Source organism: Rhinatrema bivittatum, chromosome 2, assembly GCF_901001135.1.
Source record: "Rhinatrema bivittatum chromosome 2, aRhiBiv1.1, whole genome shotgun sequence".
Classification (NCBI taxonomy): Eukaryota; Metazoa; Chordata; class Amphibia; order Gymnophiona; family Rhinatrematidae; genus Rhinatrema; species Rhinatrema bivittatum.
The window spans coordinates 64,231,562-64,250,450 of NC_042616.1; the positions used below are offsets into that span (position 1 = coordinate 64,231,562).

An 18,889-nucleotide genomic window follows, 5' to 3' on the forward strand; every position below is an offset into this window, starting at 1 on the left:
TGTATTAAAATTTGGCAAACTGACTTGCTGGCGTTTTCTCCTTTTTACCAACTAATTGTACCCAAAATTTAAATCTGGCCCCAAGCTTCTTGGAAGCGGAAAATATGTTGATGGCTAAGTATGAATCTTACAGAGGAATTAATCACTTATATTTTGTTTTCTTTCAGATAAATTTTATTCTTTTTCTCAATATTATCAGAGTCCTTGCCACCAAGTTAAGAGAGACAAATGCAGGAAGGTGTGACACAAGACAACAGTACAGGTGAGACATTTCCTTGTTTTCTACTGAACACAGAATAAATCAAGTTCACATATTCTTTGTCACATTTATTAGGCTTTTTTTTTTTTTTTGCTGAGAACACCACTACCACCACCACCATAAAAACTCCATAATGTGCAAAGATCTATTTGAAAAAAAAATGTCACTATTTGTTATGTTTTTGTCACAATTATTGGCCAAATTAATTCAGCGAATTGAGACAACTTATAAAACGCCGTCAAGAGTTCAGTCTCTACTCGTAGTCACTAAGAGAAATAGTCACTAAGAGTAGAGATACCTGCCACTCTTGATGGCGTTTCATAAGTTGTCTCAATTCGCTGGTTCACAGTTACCTGTCCCTCGATGAGTTCATACCATTGTAATTCATCTGAGATTCTTGATTACCAAAGCCCTTGAGGCAGCGGCTGTTGAGCTGTGAAACTCAGCCTGAGTAGGGCAATTTTATGAATACGTCTCTACTTTAATAAACATTTATTTATTTATTTATTTATTCGGTTTTATATACCGTCATTCGGTTTAGCCATCACAACGGTTTACAGAATCAAAACAACAATCAGATAAATTATAAATTTGAAAAAGATCAAGGCATCTATTTTTCTTTGTTCACCTGACGGCCATTATAGATCGCCTACCTATTTGTTTTTTGGGACCTTTCCTGAAACTGAAGAGAGATACTCATTCATGTCAGTTTTCTGCTATTATGGAACGTTTGTGTCTTCTTTGATCTCCTCATCTGGAGTGTATTATCTCATGCTATTTAGCTTCCCTTCAGTAAGTAACACTCTCGCACTATTTAGCCAATATATTTTTGCAATTACATTTTTGTGAATAGTGTAGCCATGTTATTGGAGAAATTCTCTATTATGCCCATGCGAAAACTGTTTGCATCACTATGGCTTTTTAGTGTGCGTATATAGGTTTATTTTTGCCAAACTATGCTGAAAAATGTTTGCATGAATTTTATGGTACAGGACCCATAACTGGGTGGACTCTCTGCATCAATGGCAGGGGGTGGCAGGAAATTTGAATCAAACAGTTACCACAAGGGCCCTGAACTTGGTGGTCAGTGAAACAGAGAAGTATGGGAAAATAAGTGTGGGAGCCTGCTGGACAGACTGGATGGGCCGATTGCTCTTTTTCTGCTGTCATTTCTATGTTTCTCTGTTTAAGTGACAAATTTCCTAGCATGAAGTATAGGCTAACCTGACTACAGTCAACAATTATTGGGAAGAAATAATGTCCTGATTGGGGTCAAGCTTGTATAACTGACAAGGAGTAGATGCAGAGAGGGAGTAAGGGTAAAAAGGGATGATGGCTGCAAGCTTGTATGGCTGGCAGCTGGGAGATACTCTATGCTAGAGTAGTGTAGATTAGGGCAACTGGGCAATCTGGGTGGGCCAAATTGTCTTTATCTGCCAACATCTACTGTGTTACTGTTTTCCCATGCCACCTCATTTTGCTAACATTTCAAAACAGGTTTCCAGACGTGAAAGGACAGATTTAACTGTGCCAGCCATCCCTAGTCATTAACATACCAGAACTAATGCAATATACAAAAACAGCATTATGGACATTGCCAATATTCAGATTTGGCTGAGATGTTAAAATATTCATTGTTTGGCCAACATGTCAAACATATGACATATTTTCCAGAATTTCTTTTTTTTTTAGGTTTGCTAACTAATTTAGGTTGGAAATTTGCAGCTTGGTTTAACAAGCTGGGTTGTCACTTGATGGGGAAGTGCAGTGACTGGATGACAACCTTCCATTTTGGTTTGTCATGGTCATTGTAAGTCAGCTTATGTTTACTCAGCATCAGTGATTCATGCACATGCAGCATATTGCTTGCCAGATCTGAGTGAACATTTTCTGAGCATTCAATTCCTTTCCTCTTTTTTAAGAAACTCATGTTAAAAGTTAATAAAAAGCTACAAAATAAAGTCAAACATGCTGATGGGTACTGATTAATTGTATTGCTATAAAATTGAATTGAAATTAGATGCTCTGGGGTATTTTTCATAGACATTTACATGCATAACACATTGTTGATGTGCATAAATGGCTCATCCTACAATTGCATGCAATTTGTGTGGGTAAACATGTGAACTAATTACTATTTTGCACATACTTTTACAGGGACTATACAAAGGCATTCTGGGGTTTGGACTTTAGATGGGACTAGGATTTATGTGAATACGTTTTGATTTTCTAAAGTGTGCAAGTAAAATCTTTTGGAAAAACTGCGCACAAACTAGCAAGTGTAACTTGTGTAGGGAGTTTTACTGGTATGATTTGCAAAGTGAACTTATGTACATAGGGTTGCTTTGAAAAATTGGCATAACTTATGTATGTAACAGTCCACATATTTATATAGGCTATAGGGATGTGAATCGTGTCCTCGATCGTCTTAACGATCGATTTCGGCTGGGAGGGGGAGGGAATCGTATTGTTGCCGTTTGGGGGGGTAAAATATCGTGAAAAATCGTGAAAAATCGTGAAAAAATCGAAAAAATCGAAAAATCGCAAAACCGGCACATTAAAACCCCCTAAAACCCACCCCCGACCCTTTAAATTAAATCCCCCCCCCTCCCGAACCCCCCCCCAAATGACTTAAATAACCTGCGGGTCCAGCGGCGGTCCGGAACGGCAGCGGTCCGGAACGGGCTCCTGCTCCTGAATCTTGTTGTCTTCAGCCGGCGCCATTTTCCAAAATGGCGCCGAAAAATGGCGGCGGCCATAGACGAACACGATTGGACGGCAGGAGGTCCTTCCGGACCCCCGCTGGACTTTTGGCAAGTCTGGTGGGGGTCAGGAGGCCCCCCTCAAGCTGGCCAAAAGTTCCTGGAGGTCCAGCGGGGGTCAGGGAGTGATTTCCCGCCGCGAATCGTTTTCGTACGGAAAATGGCGCCGGCAGGAGATCGACTGCAGGAGGTCGTTCAGCGAGGGTTCTGGCGCCTCGCTGAACAACCTCCTGCAGTCGATCTCCTGCCGGCGCCATTTTCCGTACGAAAACGATTCGCGGCGGGAAATCGCTCCCTGACCCCCGCTGGACCTCCAGGAACTTTTGGCCAGCTTGTGGGGGGCCTCCTGACCCCCACGAGACTTGCCAAAAGTCCAGCGGGGGTCCGGAAGGACCTCCTGACGTCCAATCGTGTTCGTCTATGGCCGCCGCCATTTGTCGGCGCCATTTTGGAAAATGGCGCTGGCTGAAGACAACAAGATTCAGAAGCAGGAGCCCGTTCCGGACCGCTGCCGTTCCGGACCGCCGCTGGACCCGCAGGTTATTTAAGTCATTTGGGGGGGGGTTCGGGAGGGTGGGGGATTTAATTTAAAGGGTCGGGGGTGGGTTTTAGGGGGTTTTAGTGTGCCGGCTCACGATTCTAACGATTTATAACGATAAATCGTTAGAATCTCTATTGTATTGTGTTCCATGACGGTTTAAGACGATATTAAAATTATCGGACGATAATTTTAATCGTCCTAAAACGATTCACATCCCTAATAGGCTATTACAAGAATACCCTCTTTGTCAATAAGTCACTATTATATGTTTTCTTTCTAGCACTGATTATTACATGTCCAAGCTTATATGTTTGGGCTGAAATGTTACACTGATGAAACACTGGTAGTAACAACACACCTACATATGTTCTTTATATGTATTCAATGACGTTTTAAATTAAAACATGATTAAACTGCTGGGGGGCGCTCTTGAGCGGCGCACAAGATGGCTGCCTACTTCTAAGGCTCTGTGAGCCCTCGCACCATTTTTGACCAGAATCTGGACGAATAGTTTTTTTTTTACTTATTGGAACAGAATACCACATTTATCTAACTTATGGCTACCTCGAAATCTGGAAAAATCGAGGCTGCTTTTACGGTAGCAGCGGGTTCGAAGCGCCAAAAACAAGACCCTCCGACGCCGGACAAAGCTAAGCATGTCAGCAATATGGCGTCTGCCGATTTGGTTTTAACAGAGTTAAAACAACTTAAAGACATGATACAACTGAATATAGAGACTACCTCAGCGATCCGCACCGATTTGCAATCTCTATCGGCTCGTATGGATGGCTTTCAGTTACGTTTGGAAGACACTGAATCACAGGTTTCATCTCTTCTTCTTACTACTGTATCACTCCCATCCATTTCAAAGGAGGTGGAACAGCTAAAAAATGCCATGGAAGAACTCTCCAACAGGAATAGAAGAAATAACATCAGAATATTGGGAGTCCCTGAAGGAGCAGAAGGTAATGATCTTCTTACCTTTTTGGGAAAAATAATACCTACCTGTTTGCAACTTGAATTTGAACAGCCTTTTGAGTTAGAAAGGGCTCATAGGATCCCCTCGCGGCCTCTCAAGACCTCGAAATATCCTAGACCCATTATTTTTAAGGTCGTGAGATATCCCCAGGCGCTTCAGATTTTCGCTGCAGCCCGCTCCAAAGCACCGATCATTTATCAAGGGCAGACAATATTGTTCATCCCGGACTTGGCGAAGTCCACGGCAGCTAAGCGCAAAACTATGTTAGCTATGCGACCTCGGTTACAGGCGTTGGGGGCCCAATACGGCTTGCTATACCCTGCACAGATGAGGGTAACTCACAACAATCAAACTACAATTTTTCATGAACCCCAGGAACTAGAAGCATTTCTAGCTTCTTTCGACTCTGCAGCTTCTAGGTGACCTGATTATATACTAGAATCTCTACATGTCTGGCTATCATGCGTAGCATACTAAGGGATCATTTTTTTCTTTTTCAATATTCTCCTCCAATTGATGGGGTCATATTTTTGTCTCCAGGTTTGAGGACTTGTCTTCCCAAGGCATGAATCGCCAAAGTTGTTTTTTTCCTTTTTTATAAAGCGGAATTAAACGCCATAATCTTCTGTTCCCTTCCTCAAGTGAAGACTGTTGATCAAAGACAATGACTGTTTCATAAATTAATAGTTCGTCCTAATAAATTTGTTGGAACCTTTCATCTAAGGGTGAGGGATGTGGGCTACATCTTGGTCTGCCTCGAGGCTCATTTTGGGCTATTATTGTGGTGGTGTGAGTTTAACACTACCCCTTTTAGTACGATCTAATTTACTTTTACATTTCAAATGTCTAATTTTATAATTTTTTTTTCTCTCTATTTTGGGCTCTCTCTACTCTTGGCTTTTACTTTTTCATCTCTCAAGAAGATGAAGTATCATATAAACCAGAGGGACATACACCATTGTGTCACTGATGTACATACCAATATTCTATGATGGCTTCCACTATTAACTCTTTTAAACTGGTATCGTTAAACGTCAATGGTTTCTCTCATCCTATTAAGCGGAGGAAGATCCTCACATATCTACATACCCTGAAAGCGGACATAGTACTCCTACAGGAGACACATTTATGTGCATCTGAATTGCTTAAGCTTCGGCAGCAGTGGGTGGGACAAGTCTTTTTTAGTCCTGCTGTCAAAAAGAAAAGGGGAACAGCTATTCTTCTTCATAAGAACCTGACAGCAACTGTTTCCCATCATCTAGCGGATCCAGAAGGAAGGTGGAATCTTGTACATCTCACAATCCATAATGAGCCTTTTAATATTCTCAATCTTTACGCGCCCAATTTGGATAGTCCGGACTTTTTTCAAACAAACTTTGCTCTTTTGCTTCAGCTGGATTCCCCTCCGTGTATAGTTGGGGGAGATTTTAATCAACCAATGGACCCAGTTCTTGACAAGAGGTCAGATGCTAGATTCACTATTTCAAAATCTACTCGGGCATTATAGCATCTTGTATCTACATATGGTCTCACAGATCCTTGGCGAATGCTCAACCCTACTGGTAGAAATTTCACGTTTTTCTCTGCTCCACACTTGTCATATTCGCGCATTGACTTTTTCTTAATCACTAGATCCTTGCTGCCACGAATTGTCAATGCCGAGATTAATCCTATACTAGTATCTGATCATGCAGCTATATCACTCGTTTGTACCCTTGCACATCCTATAAATGTTCATCGACAATGGCGTTTTAACCCGACTCTTTTAGAGGAACCTGTATTTATGACTCTAATAGACAAAAGAATCTTGGAATATTTTCAAACTAATTCTACAGACGAAGTTGCAGCAACAACCCTATGGGACGCTTTCAAAGCCACGATTCGTGGTGAAATCATTGGATACTCTATCCATCGAGCTAAAACACAAAAGGAAACTTTATGCTCTCTTCAACGGCAAGCTGCCTCTTTGGAAACGGAACATATCAAACACTCAACACCTACGACGTTAACAGCTTTAATCAAAATACGTTACCAATATAATCAACTTTTAAGTTCTCAAGCCCACTTACACATCTCACACTCTAAAGCACAATATTATGCTGGCAATAACAAATGCGGTCATTTGTTGGCCTCCTACTTAAAAAAAAGGACAGAAAAGAAAAGGATCACCAAGATACAATCTTCTTCTCATGTCCCTCTGACGACTGATGCTGATATTTTGCAGGCCTTTCGAGACTTTTATGCAACCTTGTACCGATCAGAGATTTCATCAACATCAGCGATGGTTCAAGCTTTTCGCTCTACAATTCAACATCCAACTTTATCTACGGAACAAAAGGACGCATTAGATCTGCCTCTTACCACCACAGAAATTGGAGCGGCAATTAACTCCCTCGCTCAAAAAAAAGCACCTGGTCCTGATGGTTTTACATCTGACTTTTATCGCTCATTTCAGAAATCCCTCATTCCTCATATTCATAAGTACTTCTCTATGTTTCTCCTTCCTGGCTCTTCTCCTGTTTCTTTTACACAGGCTTGTATGGTAGTGCTTCCAAAGCCAGGTCGAGATGAAACCAATACAGCTAATTATAGACCCATTTCTTTACTGAATACTGACTACAAAATTTTTACCAAAATCTTAGCTACGCGACTGTCTCGAGTATTGGGTTTCTTGATCGACCCAGATCAATCTGGCTTCATCAAGAACCGTCTTATAGCAAATAATACCAGACTCTTTCTTCATGTACAACAATTGGCTTTCTCATCCTCTATTCCATCAGTGGCCGTCTCATTAGATGCTGAAAAAGCGTTTGATCGAGTCGAGTGGCCCTTCCTATTGACCACATTACAATGGTATGGAGTAGGTCCTGTGTTCCTAGAGTGGATCAAATATATATATGCCTCTCCAACGGCATATCTCTATATCAACCAACAAATTTCTCCCTCCTTCTCTTTATATAGAGGCACGCGCCAAGGCTGCCCACTTTCTCCGCTACTATTTAACCTGGCTTTGGAACCTCTGCTATCAGCTATTAGACAGTCTAATGCTATTCAAGGTATCTCAGTGGGTTCTGAGGTGTATAATATTTCAGCTTATGCTGACGATGTTCTCTTATTTTTGCAAGAACCGGGGAAATCACTACCACCCTTGTTTGAGCTAATATCCACCTACTCCTCTTTATCTGGCTATAAAATCAATTGGAGTAAAACCGAACTATTGCCACTTAATCACTCGGCCTCCATATTGGATCTCACCAATCTCCCTGTTCAGACCAAATCCTCCAAATTGAAATATTTGGGAGTATATTTTTTTATGGATCCTTTAGATACTATTACTCATAGTGAATCTACGATCATATGCTCTTTAAAGGAGATCACCTTACAGTGGTCTCCCCTTCATCTTACGTGGTGGGGTAGACTGGACACTGTTAAGATGGTATTAGCGCCAAAAATTACATATATCTTAAACATGATACCTGTATTTTTTTCCTCTGATTTTTACAAGCAGGTAGATAGATTACTAGTCCGTTTTCTATGGCACAATAAAGCCCCACGTATTGCCCTTTCCAAATTAAAGAATGTTCGGAGCAATGGTGGAGTGAATTTCCCAGATTTTTATTCATATCATTTAGCATTTATCTTGCAACAAGGATATTATTATTTTGATTTCGAACATTTGGATATAGTTCCTCCTAGATGGCTTCGTATCGAACAGGATGTTTTAGCTCCCTTCCCCTTGTACTGTTTTCCTGGTATCTCTCCTTCAACTCGTATGAATACTAACCACATTTTGAGATCTCTGCATAGAGCTTTTTCTGAAATAGACTCAAGAAGGCCAGAACGCTCTTTAGAATGGCGAGCCTCAGCGTTGGCACCCTTATGGCATAACTCTTCCCTTAAGATTGGAAACACTACGCCTTTCTGGCCCTTATGGTTTCGGTGTAATATATGGTTGGTTTCCTCAATTTTGCAGACTGGTAAGATGTTACCATTCTCTCATCTGACTGAGTGCTTTGGGCTGCCCGAAACTCAATATTATGCCTGGCAACAATTGAGAGCTGCTTTACAGCCTCATATTTCACATACGGCCAATTATGACCAATCTCCTTATTTATGGGAATTTTACCAGACACAGGGTGACAAAGGTCATTTAGCGTCACGCCTATATAAACTGATTAAGAAGCTTTCGTCACGGCATAGTTTGACAACGATGCATTCCGCATGGTCATCGGATTTAGGTATTCAAATAACACCATCTATGTGGAATTATATTTGGAACGTTTCCTCACGTATTTCACTTTCGTCCAGTTTGACCCAAACATCCTTTTTTATTCTTCATAAAGCAGTCTGGACTCCATGGAAACTATATAGAGCCGGTTTACTAGAGACTCATGCATGCTGGTCTTGTTCAGCCCCGAATGCCTCATTAACACACATGTTATATGATTGCCCCTTTGTATTCACATTTTGGGGACAGGTTTGGGATAAGATTTCAGACATTATGAATTTTACTCTCCCTTTATCGTATTCAATAACCGTTCTTAAAGGGGCATATCCGTCTTTTTCTCTCTCCTTGCCACATCGTAAACTACTAGACTTTCTTTTGACTATTGCCCAACATAATATTATCTCCAACTGGAAACGAAGTGAGATGCTATCTGAACACTTATGGTGGAATACAGTATGCTTATATACCCAATACGAGAAGGCTATGGCTGTTAAGTGTGGCCGCTTAGGCAAATGGTCTCAAGTATGGAAACCATTAGACGCCTATATTAATTCAAAGTAATATTTTATTTTTACAGTGTATGTGTCTTACCCTCTGGCATGATAATCTTTTCCAAGAGGTACTTTTCTATTTCTTTTCTCACTTGCTTCTATTGTTTCTTTTCTATTTACTTCTTTTTCATTCTCTCAGTTACCTTTATTTAATCTTTTTTCTCTTTTTATTTTTTCTTCTCTTTCAATAAATGACCATTTGTGAGTTCATGTTCAAGTCGCGGCATTTGTATTATATGCTCTGGATGTTCATATGTATAGACTTGTACTTAATGTATATGTACTTTGTATTATTGTTATAAAACTTTAATAAAAACTTGTCAACTAAAAAAAAAAAAAACATGATTAAACTGCCATTTTAAATCACAGTTTTGACCGAATGAATCTTAGTTGTATCTATATAGTGCTGCGGATATCTAGTTGTGCTCGAGAAAAGATGAATAGTAGTAATAGTAGTAGTTATAGCTAAAGCATTTGGTTTTACAAGAGGTAGGTCAATTTATTTGACTGGTTAACCAGAGAGTTGGATTAGAGGAGATCACTAGAAGTACTGCACTGATTTCAGTAAAGCCTTTGACAATGTTCCACATAAGGGACAAATAAATAAATTGAACGCCCTTTGAATGGGGTCCTAAAGTAACTGATTGGATTAGAAACTGGTTGTATGGGAGTCAAAATGGTTGTGTTAAATGGAGCTCATTTGGAGATGTTAATAGAAGTGTGCCAGTATAAGGGTGCTTTTAGGCATTTTCTATGTAGACAGATCAGTTGGTGCTGGCAAAGAAGCAAAAGATAATAGTAGTATAATAAGATTGAACTAAACAGACTTGTGGAACTAGCCAAGGCTGATGAAATGCTAAAAGTATGCCAAAGATTAACCAAAATGTTAAAGTATGTCAAAGGTCAGTATTAACTTCTCCTTCTGGGCTCAGCTTACAAGAAATCATATGACTTATAAGAAAGCAGTCATATTAGCATATATGAGATAAAATAATAATATCAACCAGCTGGAAAATGTTATGCAAACAAAATAACCCATTAGTGTGTAGGTTTGGGAGAGGTGATATATTTTAACTGACTGTAATGGCTCAGGAAAATTGAGCTGAAGATTTACATTGTATGATAAGCTGCACTGTTCCTAATATATTTTACAATAAAAATTTAAACATTATTCTCTTACTGGCTGTTGGTATTCAGTGTTTACTAGCACCCCCTACACCACAGAAATTAGTCATTGGACTTTTCAACAGCTTCAAAAGTAATATTGTAAAAGGACTATTGGGAAAGTTCATCTCTTTGCAGATGATAGCAAAATATGCAACAGTGTAGACACCCAGGAAAATGTGGAAACCATAAGGAGGGATCTTGGAAAGCTTGAGGAATAGTCTAGAGTCTGGCAGCTAAGATTTAATGATAAAAATTGGAGAGTATTGGGATGAAATTCTTCTATGCATGATCTTGACCTTAAGGTGGCCAAACAGGTTGATAAGGTGACAGTAAAAGCCAGAAAGATGCTTAGGTGAGGAATGGTCAGCAGAAAAAAGGAGGTGATATTGCCTCTGTATATGTCACTTGCGAAACTTCATTTGGAGTACAATTCTAGAGACCCCACGTTCAAAAGGATATAAACCAGATGGATTCAGCCAGAGAGTGGCTACTAAAATGGTTAGTGGTATTTGTTATAAAGCATATCAGGATAGATATAAAAATCTAGACATGTATTCCCTTGAGGAAGGGTGGGAAGGGGAGATATAATACAGACTTTTAAATACTTCCAAGGTGGGGGGTCCATGAAAGGCTGGAGGGTCCCCTGCTGCCCCACGTGAGAGATGTGAGCAGTGGCCAATCAGCTCCAAGCAGTGTCCTGGGGTCATCACTTGCACTGGGACCAGCTCTTCAAGATGCTGCTCTCTGAGACTGGAGAGATGATAAGAGTCTAGAAGGACTCTTCTGCCCCCACCTGAAAGATGTGAGAAGTAACCAATCAGTTCAGAGGTTGTGTCATGATGTCATCAGTTGCACTGGAACCAGCTTTTCAAAGTTCAGTGCTCTGCAGTGGTGATGTCCTGAGGTCATCAGTTGCACCAGATCAGCTCTTCAAAGTGCAGCCACTGGCATGAAGCCAAAGATGTGCCAAAGTGGTACATTATTGGGAAGAATTCTGTGCCTCTTGCTGTTAGTAGTAATCTGGTTTCCCTTGATTTTTTGATCTCTAAGAAACTCTATTATGGGGAAAAAGAGAAAGTGAATAGTGCAACTCCTCCTATCTGGGACTGATTCTTCTCCCTAGGTCTCTCATCCCACTATAGAATACTTTATGACTTTGGTAAATCAAGATGCAGGACATGAAGGGCAAATTAGATGAAGCTTCCTCCATCCATAGTGAGTCTCAGGTCTCCTTGAGTCCTGCTGCTTATTTAGCATTTCAACCAGGCATTAATAACCTTGCAGGTTCTTTAGCTGTCTTACCAAAATGAACTCCTAATTCAAATAGCTTGTGTAGGGATCCTGTTAGTCACTTACTAATACTGGAAAGGAATATACTATTTAAGTACGGGGTGAGGCAGAATGATGCTTGTTGGGGTTGTAGCTTCGCCATGTGGCAGCTAGCAATGCTACTGTCCCCATTGTTTTCAGGAGAGGTTACCATTTTGCTCTCATGAATCCTTTTTGTTTTCAAGGAAGCAGCATGTGCTAAGCTGTGCTTTCATTTTTCTAAATCTTAACTTTAAACTCCATGGAAGTTTTTGTTTTGGATGAGAGTTTCTTTCCACCATCTCATTCCACTTATTTGTTTGGAGTTCCAAATCCTTTTGAACTCAACTAATCTGTTTTGAGGTTTTTTTTTTATCCTCTAACGAATGAGAGAGGTCCCCTTCTTGCAAGTCGAACCTGAGATCATAAGAATACAAGGAGAGGATAACTTCCACATATCCTAAGAGAAAGAGAAATGAGAAAGAGGAGAGAGAGGAGATTAACTTCATCAATGGCCCATGAGTATCTACTGAAGATTGGGAGAAGGAGGAGAAAAAGGTATCAGCATTGATATTACAAGAAGAGGTAGGAGATAAAAGACTAAACAATTTAGATACTTCATCTACTTTGGGAGGGAAGTACTCCAACTTGTCCTGAAGTTCAATGGAAGAAAAGAAATAAAGTAACTAAATTAAAATATAATGTGGAGAAACTTCTGAATTTAAGAAAGACTTTAAGAAGTCACAAACTTACAAACATGTTCTGTACCATATTGAAAATGAAGAACACAGCTGTAAAGAATCAGTAAAGAGAAATGTTAGAAACCACCAAATAATTCTCATGTATCTTATTGAGTAGTGGCTTTGTTATTCTCAATGCTGAGATTATCAGTTCTGCATGCAAAAGACTTGCAAGAAAGTATGAGAAAAGTAGAGAGTAAATGTGATGGCCTTGAAAGGAAACTATCCCCTTGCACAGGAAACTCTGGAAAATAAATTTGTTATAGCTACAGTGTCCAACTAAAATAGAAATGTGAGTTATGGCCTCAGAACTGTTATCCAGGTTCAAGCATCACAGGGGTTACATATTTCTGGTGCATGAATAGAGATTCTCTAGAATATTGCCTTTATTGAATTTTATGAAGAAAAACTATTTTTAACTATTTCTGATCAAAATCACCGCATTTTGTGCCCAAACACCTTTGTTTCTGTGAACTGTGTAGTTAAACAACATGGCCCCATTCCCAACATTGAGTGGGCAATGGACAAGCAAAAAAGCATTAAAATCTGTAAGGAGAAGCTTGTAATGTACATGTGAGAGTGGTATTAGTTTTGCTGACCAATTGTAAGCTAGTATACGATGTGTCGACATCATTGCATGCTCATGTCACCACATTATCTCTACTGTGCATGAAAATTACGAGGAGCACAAGCTGCATAATCACCTGATCCAGAGTGAGTACCCTGCTGTGATCTTCAGAGAAAAAGTCCCATTGTAGTGATGAAGGCGACATGTGACTTCTTGATTCCTAAAGTAGGATAGCAGACAGCTGTAAACGTCATTTACAGTTCCCCTCATTGAGATCACTAATGCTATTGGACGTGCTGCATTGAATGGCTGGTCATGGAAGAAACACTGTCGGGAGTTCAGCGTGCTGAGCCTCATTGACATCACAGACTTGCAGCATTGATTACTAAAAACTGTAAGCAAGGCTCATAGTCATCTGCACAAATCACCAAAACCTACGTTGTAAAGAGTAATGTGTGAATGGGATTAGATAATACGCCATTAATATGCTATGATTGTGATATGTACCTTATGTGACAGAAGTGGTTATCAAAGGTGTTGGCATGCAAGGGCTGTAATAACAAACTACTCTGGCAAGAAGGCATGCTGCTGTGCATATGTTAACCTTATCTGCATTCTCAGGAACCTTGCCTGCACTCATTGATCAGTTAGTGGCATCACTAACACTGTCCCTACTACACTCCTCAGGGACAAACAGTGAAATGAGAAGAACTGAGCCTGAGCCTACTAGCCCATGGGAGTTGGAAGTTCCTCTTACTTCATCATCGTCATTTCCTAGTTTACCTGGAACAGAGTTTGAAGCACCAGCTGTTTCTGCTGTTACTTCCTCTAAGGGATAGAGTGAATACCCTCCATTACCAACTGTAACTGTGGTATTTGATAAAATAAAGATTGTTTCAGAGATTGTTCATCCTAAATCTTGGATGGAAGGATATCTTAGTATGCAATCTATTCTTTCTGAACCACTTTCTTCTCCAATGAGTCAGAAGAAAGTCAGCTTTTGTGTCTCCTCCAGTGTATTCCCTGATAAGAGGCCACAGTATGTTGAAGAAGATCTATGAAGATAGCCTACTAAGGCAACCTGATATCACTCCTACAGTTTCACTTGGGGCACTACAACAGTGGAAAGAAACCTTGGAAATTTGGAATCCAGTACCCCATCTCCTTGTAAGAATCCAGCTTTACTGCCTCCTCCTCCTCCTACAACTTTTCAACAATATCTGGACATGGCTAATGAGCTTGAACAACCATCTTCATCAGGTGTGAGTGATCTCAGCTGGAGCAGAAGTAGAAATTTGTGTAGTGACTTTTTTCCAATAAGAAAAGTCAACATCGCCCCCTGCTTTAATGGAGTGAGTGGGGGAAGAGGAACTGGATACAGACAACAACAAACATGGACCCTGATTTTTACAGTTTGAGGTACTGACATGCAGACAAGGGAAAAAGCACAGGACAGCTTCTACAGCCAAGTCCCAAAGCAGAGAACGTCTGAATTATCAAGAAGGCTCCTCACCCAGTAAATATGTGCTAACAATTTGTTTTCGGTTTGACCGTTTCTTTGTTTTGACTGTAAATATTGCTAACCTTATCATAAGGCTTAGGGGAAACTTCATTTATTTATTTATTTATTTGGTTTTCTATACCAATAGTCGAAAAAACATCATGTCGGTTTACAGAGGAAAAACTTATACAAAAAATACATCAGTAAGAAAATGAAATAGAGCATACACATAATAAATAAACCAAAATATAAAAACAATATTCATAAAATACTCAATAAAATACTAAAACAAAGCAAAAGAGGAGGATTATTCAATTGGAGAAAGCTTGCTGAAATAGCCATGTCTTTAGTTTCATGGAGCAGTTTCTCCCTTGAGAGAAACATGGGGGTATCCTGCATGGCATGGTAGATGCTAGAGATGTGCATTCGTTTTCGATGTATTGGCAATCCGCAACGTATATGTCCCTATTCGTTGTATTCGTGGGGGTCACGAAACTTATGGCAAACCCCCATAAATACCACGTATCTAACAAATAAACCTCCCACCCTCCTGACCCCCCCAAGACTTACCAAAAGGCCCTGGTGGTCCAGTGGGGGTCCTGGTGCGATCTCCTGCACTCGGGCCGTCGGCTGCCAGTATTCAAAATGGTGCCGATAGCCTTTGCCCTTACTATGTCACAGGGGCTACCGGTGCCATTGGTCAGTCCCTGTCACATGGTAGGAGCACAAAATGGTGCCAGCCGTTCATTGCTCCTACCATGTGACAGGGGCTGACCAATGGCATCAGTAGCCCCTGTGACATAGTGAGGGCAAAAGCTATCAGCGCCATTTTGAATACCGGCAGCCGACGGCCCGAGTGCCGGAGATCACGCCAGGACCCCCGCTGGACCACCAGGGACTTTTGGTAAGTCTTGGGGGGGGGGGGGTCAGGAGGGTGGGGGGTTGTAAATTAAATTGAAAGGGTTGGGATGGGGAGGTTTTGGGGAAACGAATAAATACGTAACTAATGAATGGATCAGAGTCCCCCGAGAACGGATGCAACGGATTTGGCTCCCCACGAATATGAATACCGAATGGGACGAATCCGTCCCTGCTGCACATCCCTAGCAGATGCTACCATAAGAAGCTTGCTGGGCAGACTGGATAGGCCATCTAGTTCTTTTCTGCTGTCATTACTATGTTACTATAAGTGGAAGGGGATGGTTGCTACCATTAAAACTTGGTTCCTCCTCTCTTACTAGTGGGTTTCCTTCTTCCATGCTAGATGTGAACTTTGCTTCATTATCCTTACCATCTTCTTGGCAAAAAGAGTCATGAGTAAGTCAAGGAACCTTACTAAAAGAAAGTAGACTGGCTGGTACCTGATAAGGTACCTGATAAAGTTCAAGTGCCCCTGTTTTATTTTAACTTTCTCTCACTTTTTCTCTCGTCGCCTACTGTTCACTGTTAATGTTAATGCATACTGTTAATGTTATTGCACCACTGTTTATTGTAAACCGATACGATATGATTGGTATCATGAGTGTCGGTATAAAAAATCCCTAAATAAATAATAAATAAATAAAGTATATAACTTATTTGGAGTGCATTATCCATACGTTACACTTAATGTTATGGAGTTTGTGGAAATTTTGCGGACCAGTGGCTGTGAAATTCTATTGAAGAACAATCACTGTAAGACAAGATGTATACAGAATACACATAGGAACTTCCTATGTTTCAGAAGACCATTGATTTGCAGGTGAATCAAATGAAAGTATGTTATGTATGTTCTTCCTGGCAAAGGCTGTAGATGCATCCAAGAAAGAAAAATATTGCCTGATGGAACAGAAATCCAGAAACCCCAATCCAGCACTTTATTTACTGACTTTCCTACCTCAATGAGGAATGGAATATTGACATCTAGTTTGGTTTAAATTTTTGCTGTTTTGTTGGTTACGTTTGGCAGGTCATGAAGACAACTAGAGTGATCAGCCAGGGACATTCTTCCCTAGTGACAAATTTCTGGGTCATTCTTAATATAGGATTGGACATTGTTATTTATTTCATGTGATCTAAAGAGGTAAAACAATTCAGAAAGACTCTCACATCTCTAACTCCTTGCCTCACTGATTGGGGCCTGGGAGATTCCAGAGAAAAAGGAACTGAAAAGAAACAGTCCTCACTCCCTCCATCTTTCAACCCCCAAAACTCTAACTCCTCTAGGGGTCTCTTGCTTATATAGAAATAACATTGACAATAACTTTACATGGAAGTAATATGGCATAGATGGCATGTTCATCTCTCCTGCTCTTGATGCACTCCAAATCCCACTTTTGGAGGGATCCCAATGGGGCCCTACACAAATATTTCTTTACAGAAACAGTGTTGAATGTATGGAAAAGCCTGTCTGTGGAGGTGATGGAGACAAGGGCAGTGTCTGAATTCAAGAAGACATGGGACAAACACAGGGGATCTTTGATGGAGTGGTAGGGATTGTAGAGCTGAGCAGTTGGATGGACAGACTAGAAAAATGCTTTTTTTTCCCTGCAGTCTTATTTATATGTTTCTATGTAATCAACAGCATCTGTAACATCGGAGGATATGGGCTATAAAATATCTTTGTACTGCTTTGTTATTTATAACTAGTGAGGAAAACAAACAAAAAATAATAATTCAGTTGAATAGAAAAATAAAAAGTCTCTGCATTTTAACACAGCATCTTATCACTATTTTAATTATGTTAGCACCATGCATGGTTGCTGCAGCTGTGCAATTACATTTCATTTCCATGTTAATCAAAATCAGTATAATAACTTTCGGCATATTTTTCTCTGTACAGGAAGCTGCTGAAATCCACCCTTGTCCTAATGCCGCTGTTTGGAGTCCATTATATAGTTTTCATGGCGATGCCATATACAGAAGTGTCAGGGATTATTTGGCAAATCCAAATGCACTATGAGATGTTCTTCAACTCATTCCAGGTAGTCTGCTGTTCTTTGTGTGGTGCACTTTTAAAATCAATGTAATGGTGTTTGCGTGGGGACAGCATAAGTATCTCACTATCATAGGGTTTCACTAGCCATTCTTAATTAGAGGCCTTTGCTTTGTTATATAAATGTATAACTATAGAGTGTACTTTTCTCTTTTTACTGTATATGTATAAGAAAAACTTTGGGGTCAGTTTTCTAAAAGAACACTAACTCCTAATATAACTGGCCACATTTAGGCCATCTATGCTTAGCAGACCTAAAATCTGCGCCTGATATTCAAATGGTGGATAGCCGGATAAGTAAGAATTATCTGGCTGTCTGGCTATCTAGTGGCTGCAGAATAGATTGGAAGAGAGGATCAAGCCCCCAGATCATTTTACCATTAGGTGGGCAGGAGGGAAAAATGGGAAGGAGGAGCATGCCCCTCTGATTGGACTGACTGGCTGCAAGGTATTTTTTCTATTGGAATTGGAATCCTAGCCCGGCTAGGGGAAGTAGAGTTGGGAATGAGGAGGTGGAAAGCTGACTTCAGGCACAGAAGTAAACAGGCTAGATTAAAGCTACTTATCTCTGTGTCTAGGTTTGGCCAGCCAAGTTAGGTGAAAATCCGCACTACCACCAAACATTTCCCTCCACCCTAAGCTTGTCCTCAGGGCCTCCCACATTTTGAGTTGCTAAATTTAACTGTTCATTTTTCAATAGGGGCCGCTTTAGTCACCCAGGGATAGGTGGCCGCCCCCTTTGAAAAAGGAGATTTCTGGTGCTCTTTGGGGCTAGAAACAAAATGCAGGACTATTGAAAAGTGTTAGTATGGCACTGAAATTAGCAAGTTCTGGACATCTCCAGATACAAGATGAACTTAATGAAAATCACATCGGCAGCTACTATGCTGCATGTAATGAAACAAATGCCTAGTTAAGGAGGCACCGAGTTGGTAATGGGCTGGCACCAAGGTTGCCTGTGTGACAGTAAACTAGACATGACTTACCATCAGGATTCATGAAAGACTGATGCTAAGTGAGCAGGCACAGCTTCAAGAGGATACCTGCCGAGCAATGTGCATGTGCACTTTTCAGGTATACAAATGGCACTTCCCATCCAAGAAGTAACCAGGCCCAACCCTTTTTAGCTTCCAAGATGAGACAAGATCAGCACATTCAGGGTGGTACATTTAAACATCAGCTTGTTATGTGGCTAGAAGAACATGCATGTGCTCACATGGTGTTAAACAATGGAATACAGTATGTGTGCGAATATTTTTAAAAATGAAATGTGTGCTTTTAGCTTCCAAAAACCAATATAGTTTAGCATTC

The 18,889-nt window shown here is 40.4% G+C and overlaps 1 protein-coding gene across 2 annotated transcripts in view; it reads left to right on the top strand.

Annotated features, from left to right (window-relative positions):
* Positions 1-18,889, top strand: part of PTH1R (parathyroid hormone 1 receptor) — a 595,747-nt gene that overhangs the window by 566,537 nt on the left and 10,321 nt on the right. For both annotated transcript variants that reach the window (XM_029588269.1, XM_029588270.1), the window contains exons 10-11: positions 168-262; positions 17,426-17,567. In XM_029588269.1, the coding sequence (XP_029444129.1) occupies positions 168-262; positions 17,426-17,567 (237 nt within the window). The remainder of the gene's footprint in view (positions 1-167; positions 263-17,425; positions 17,568-18,889) is intronic.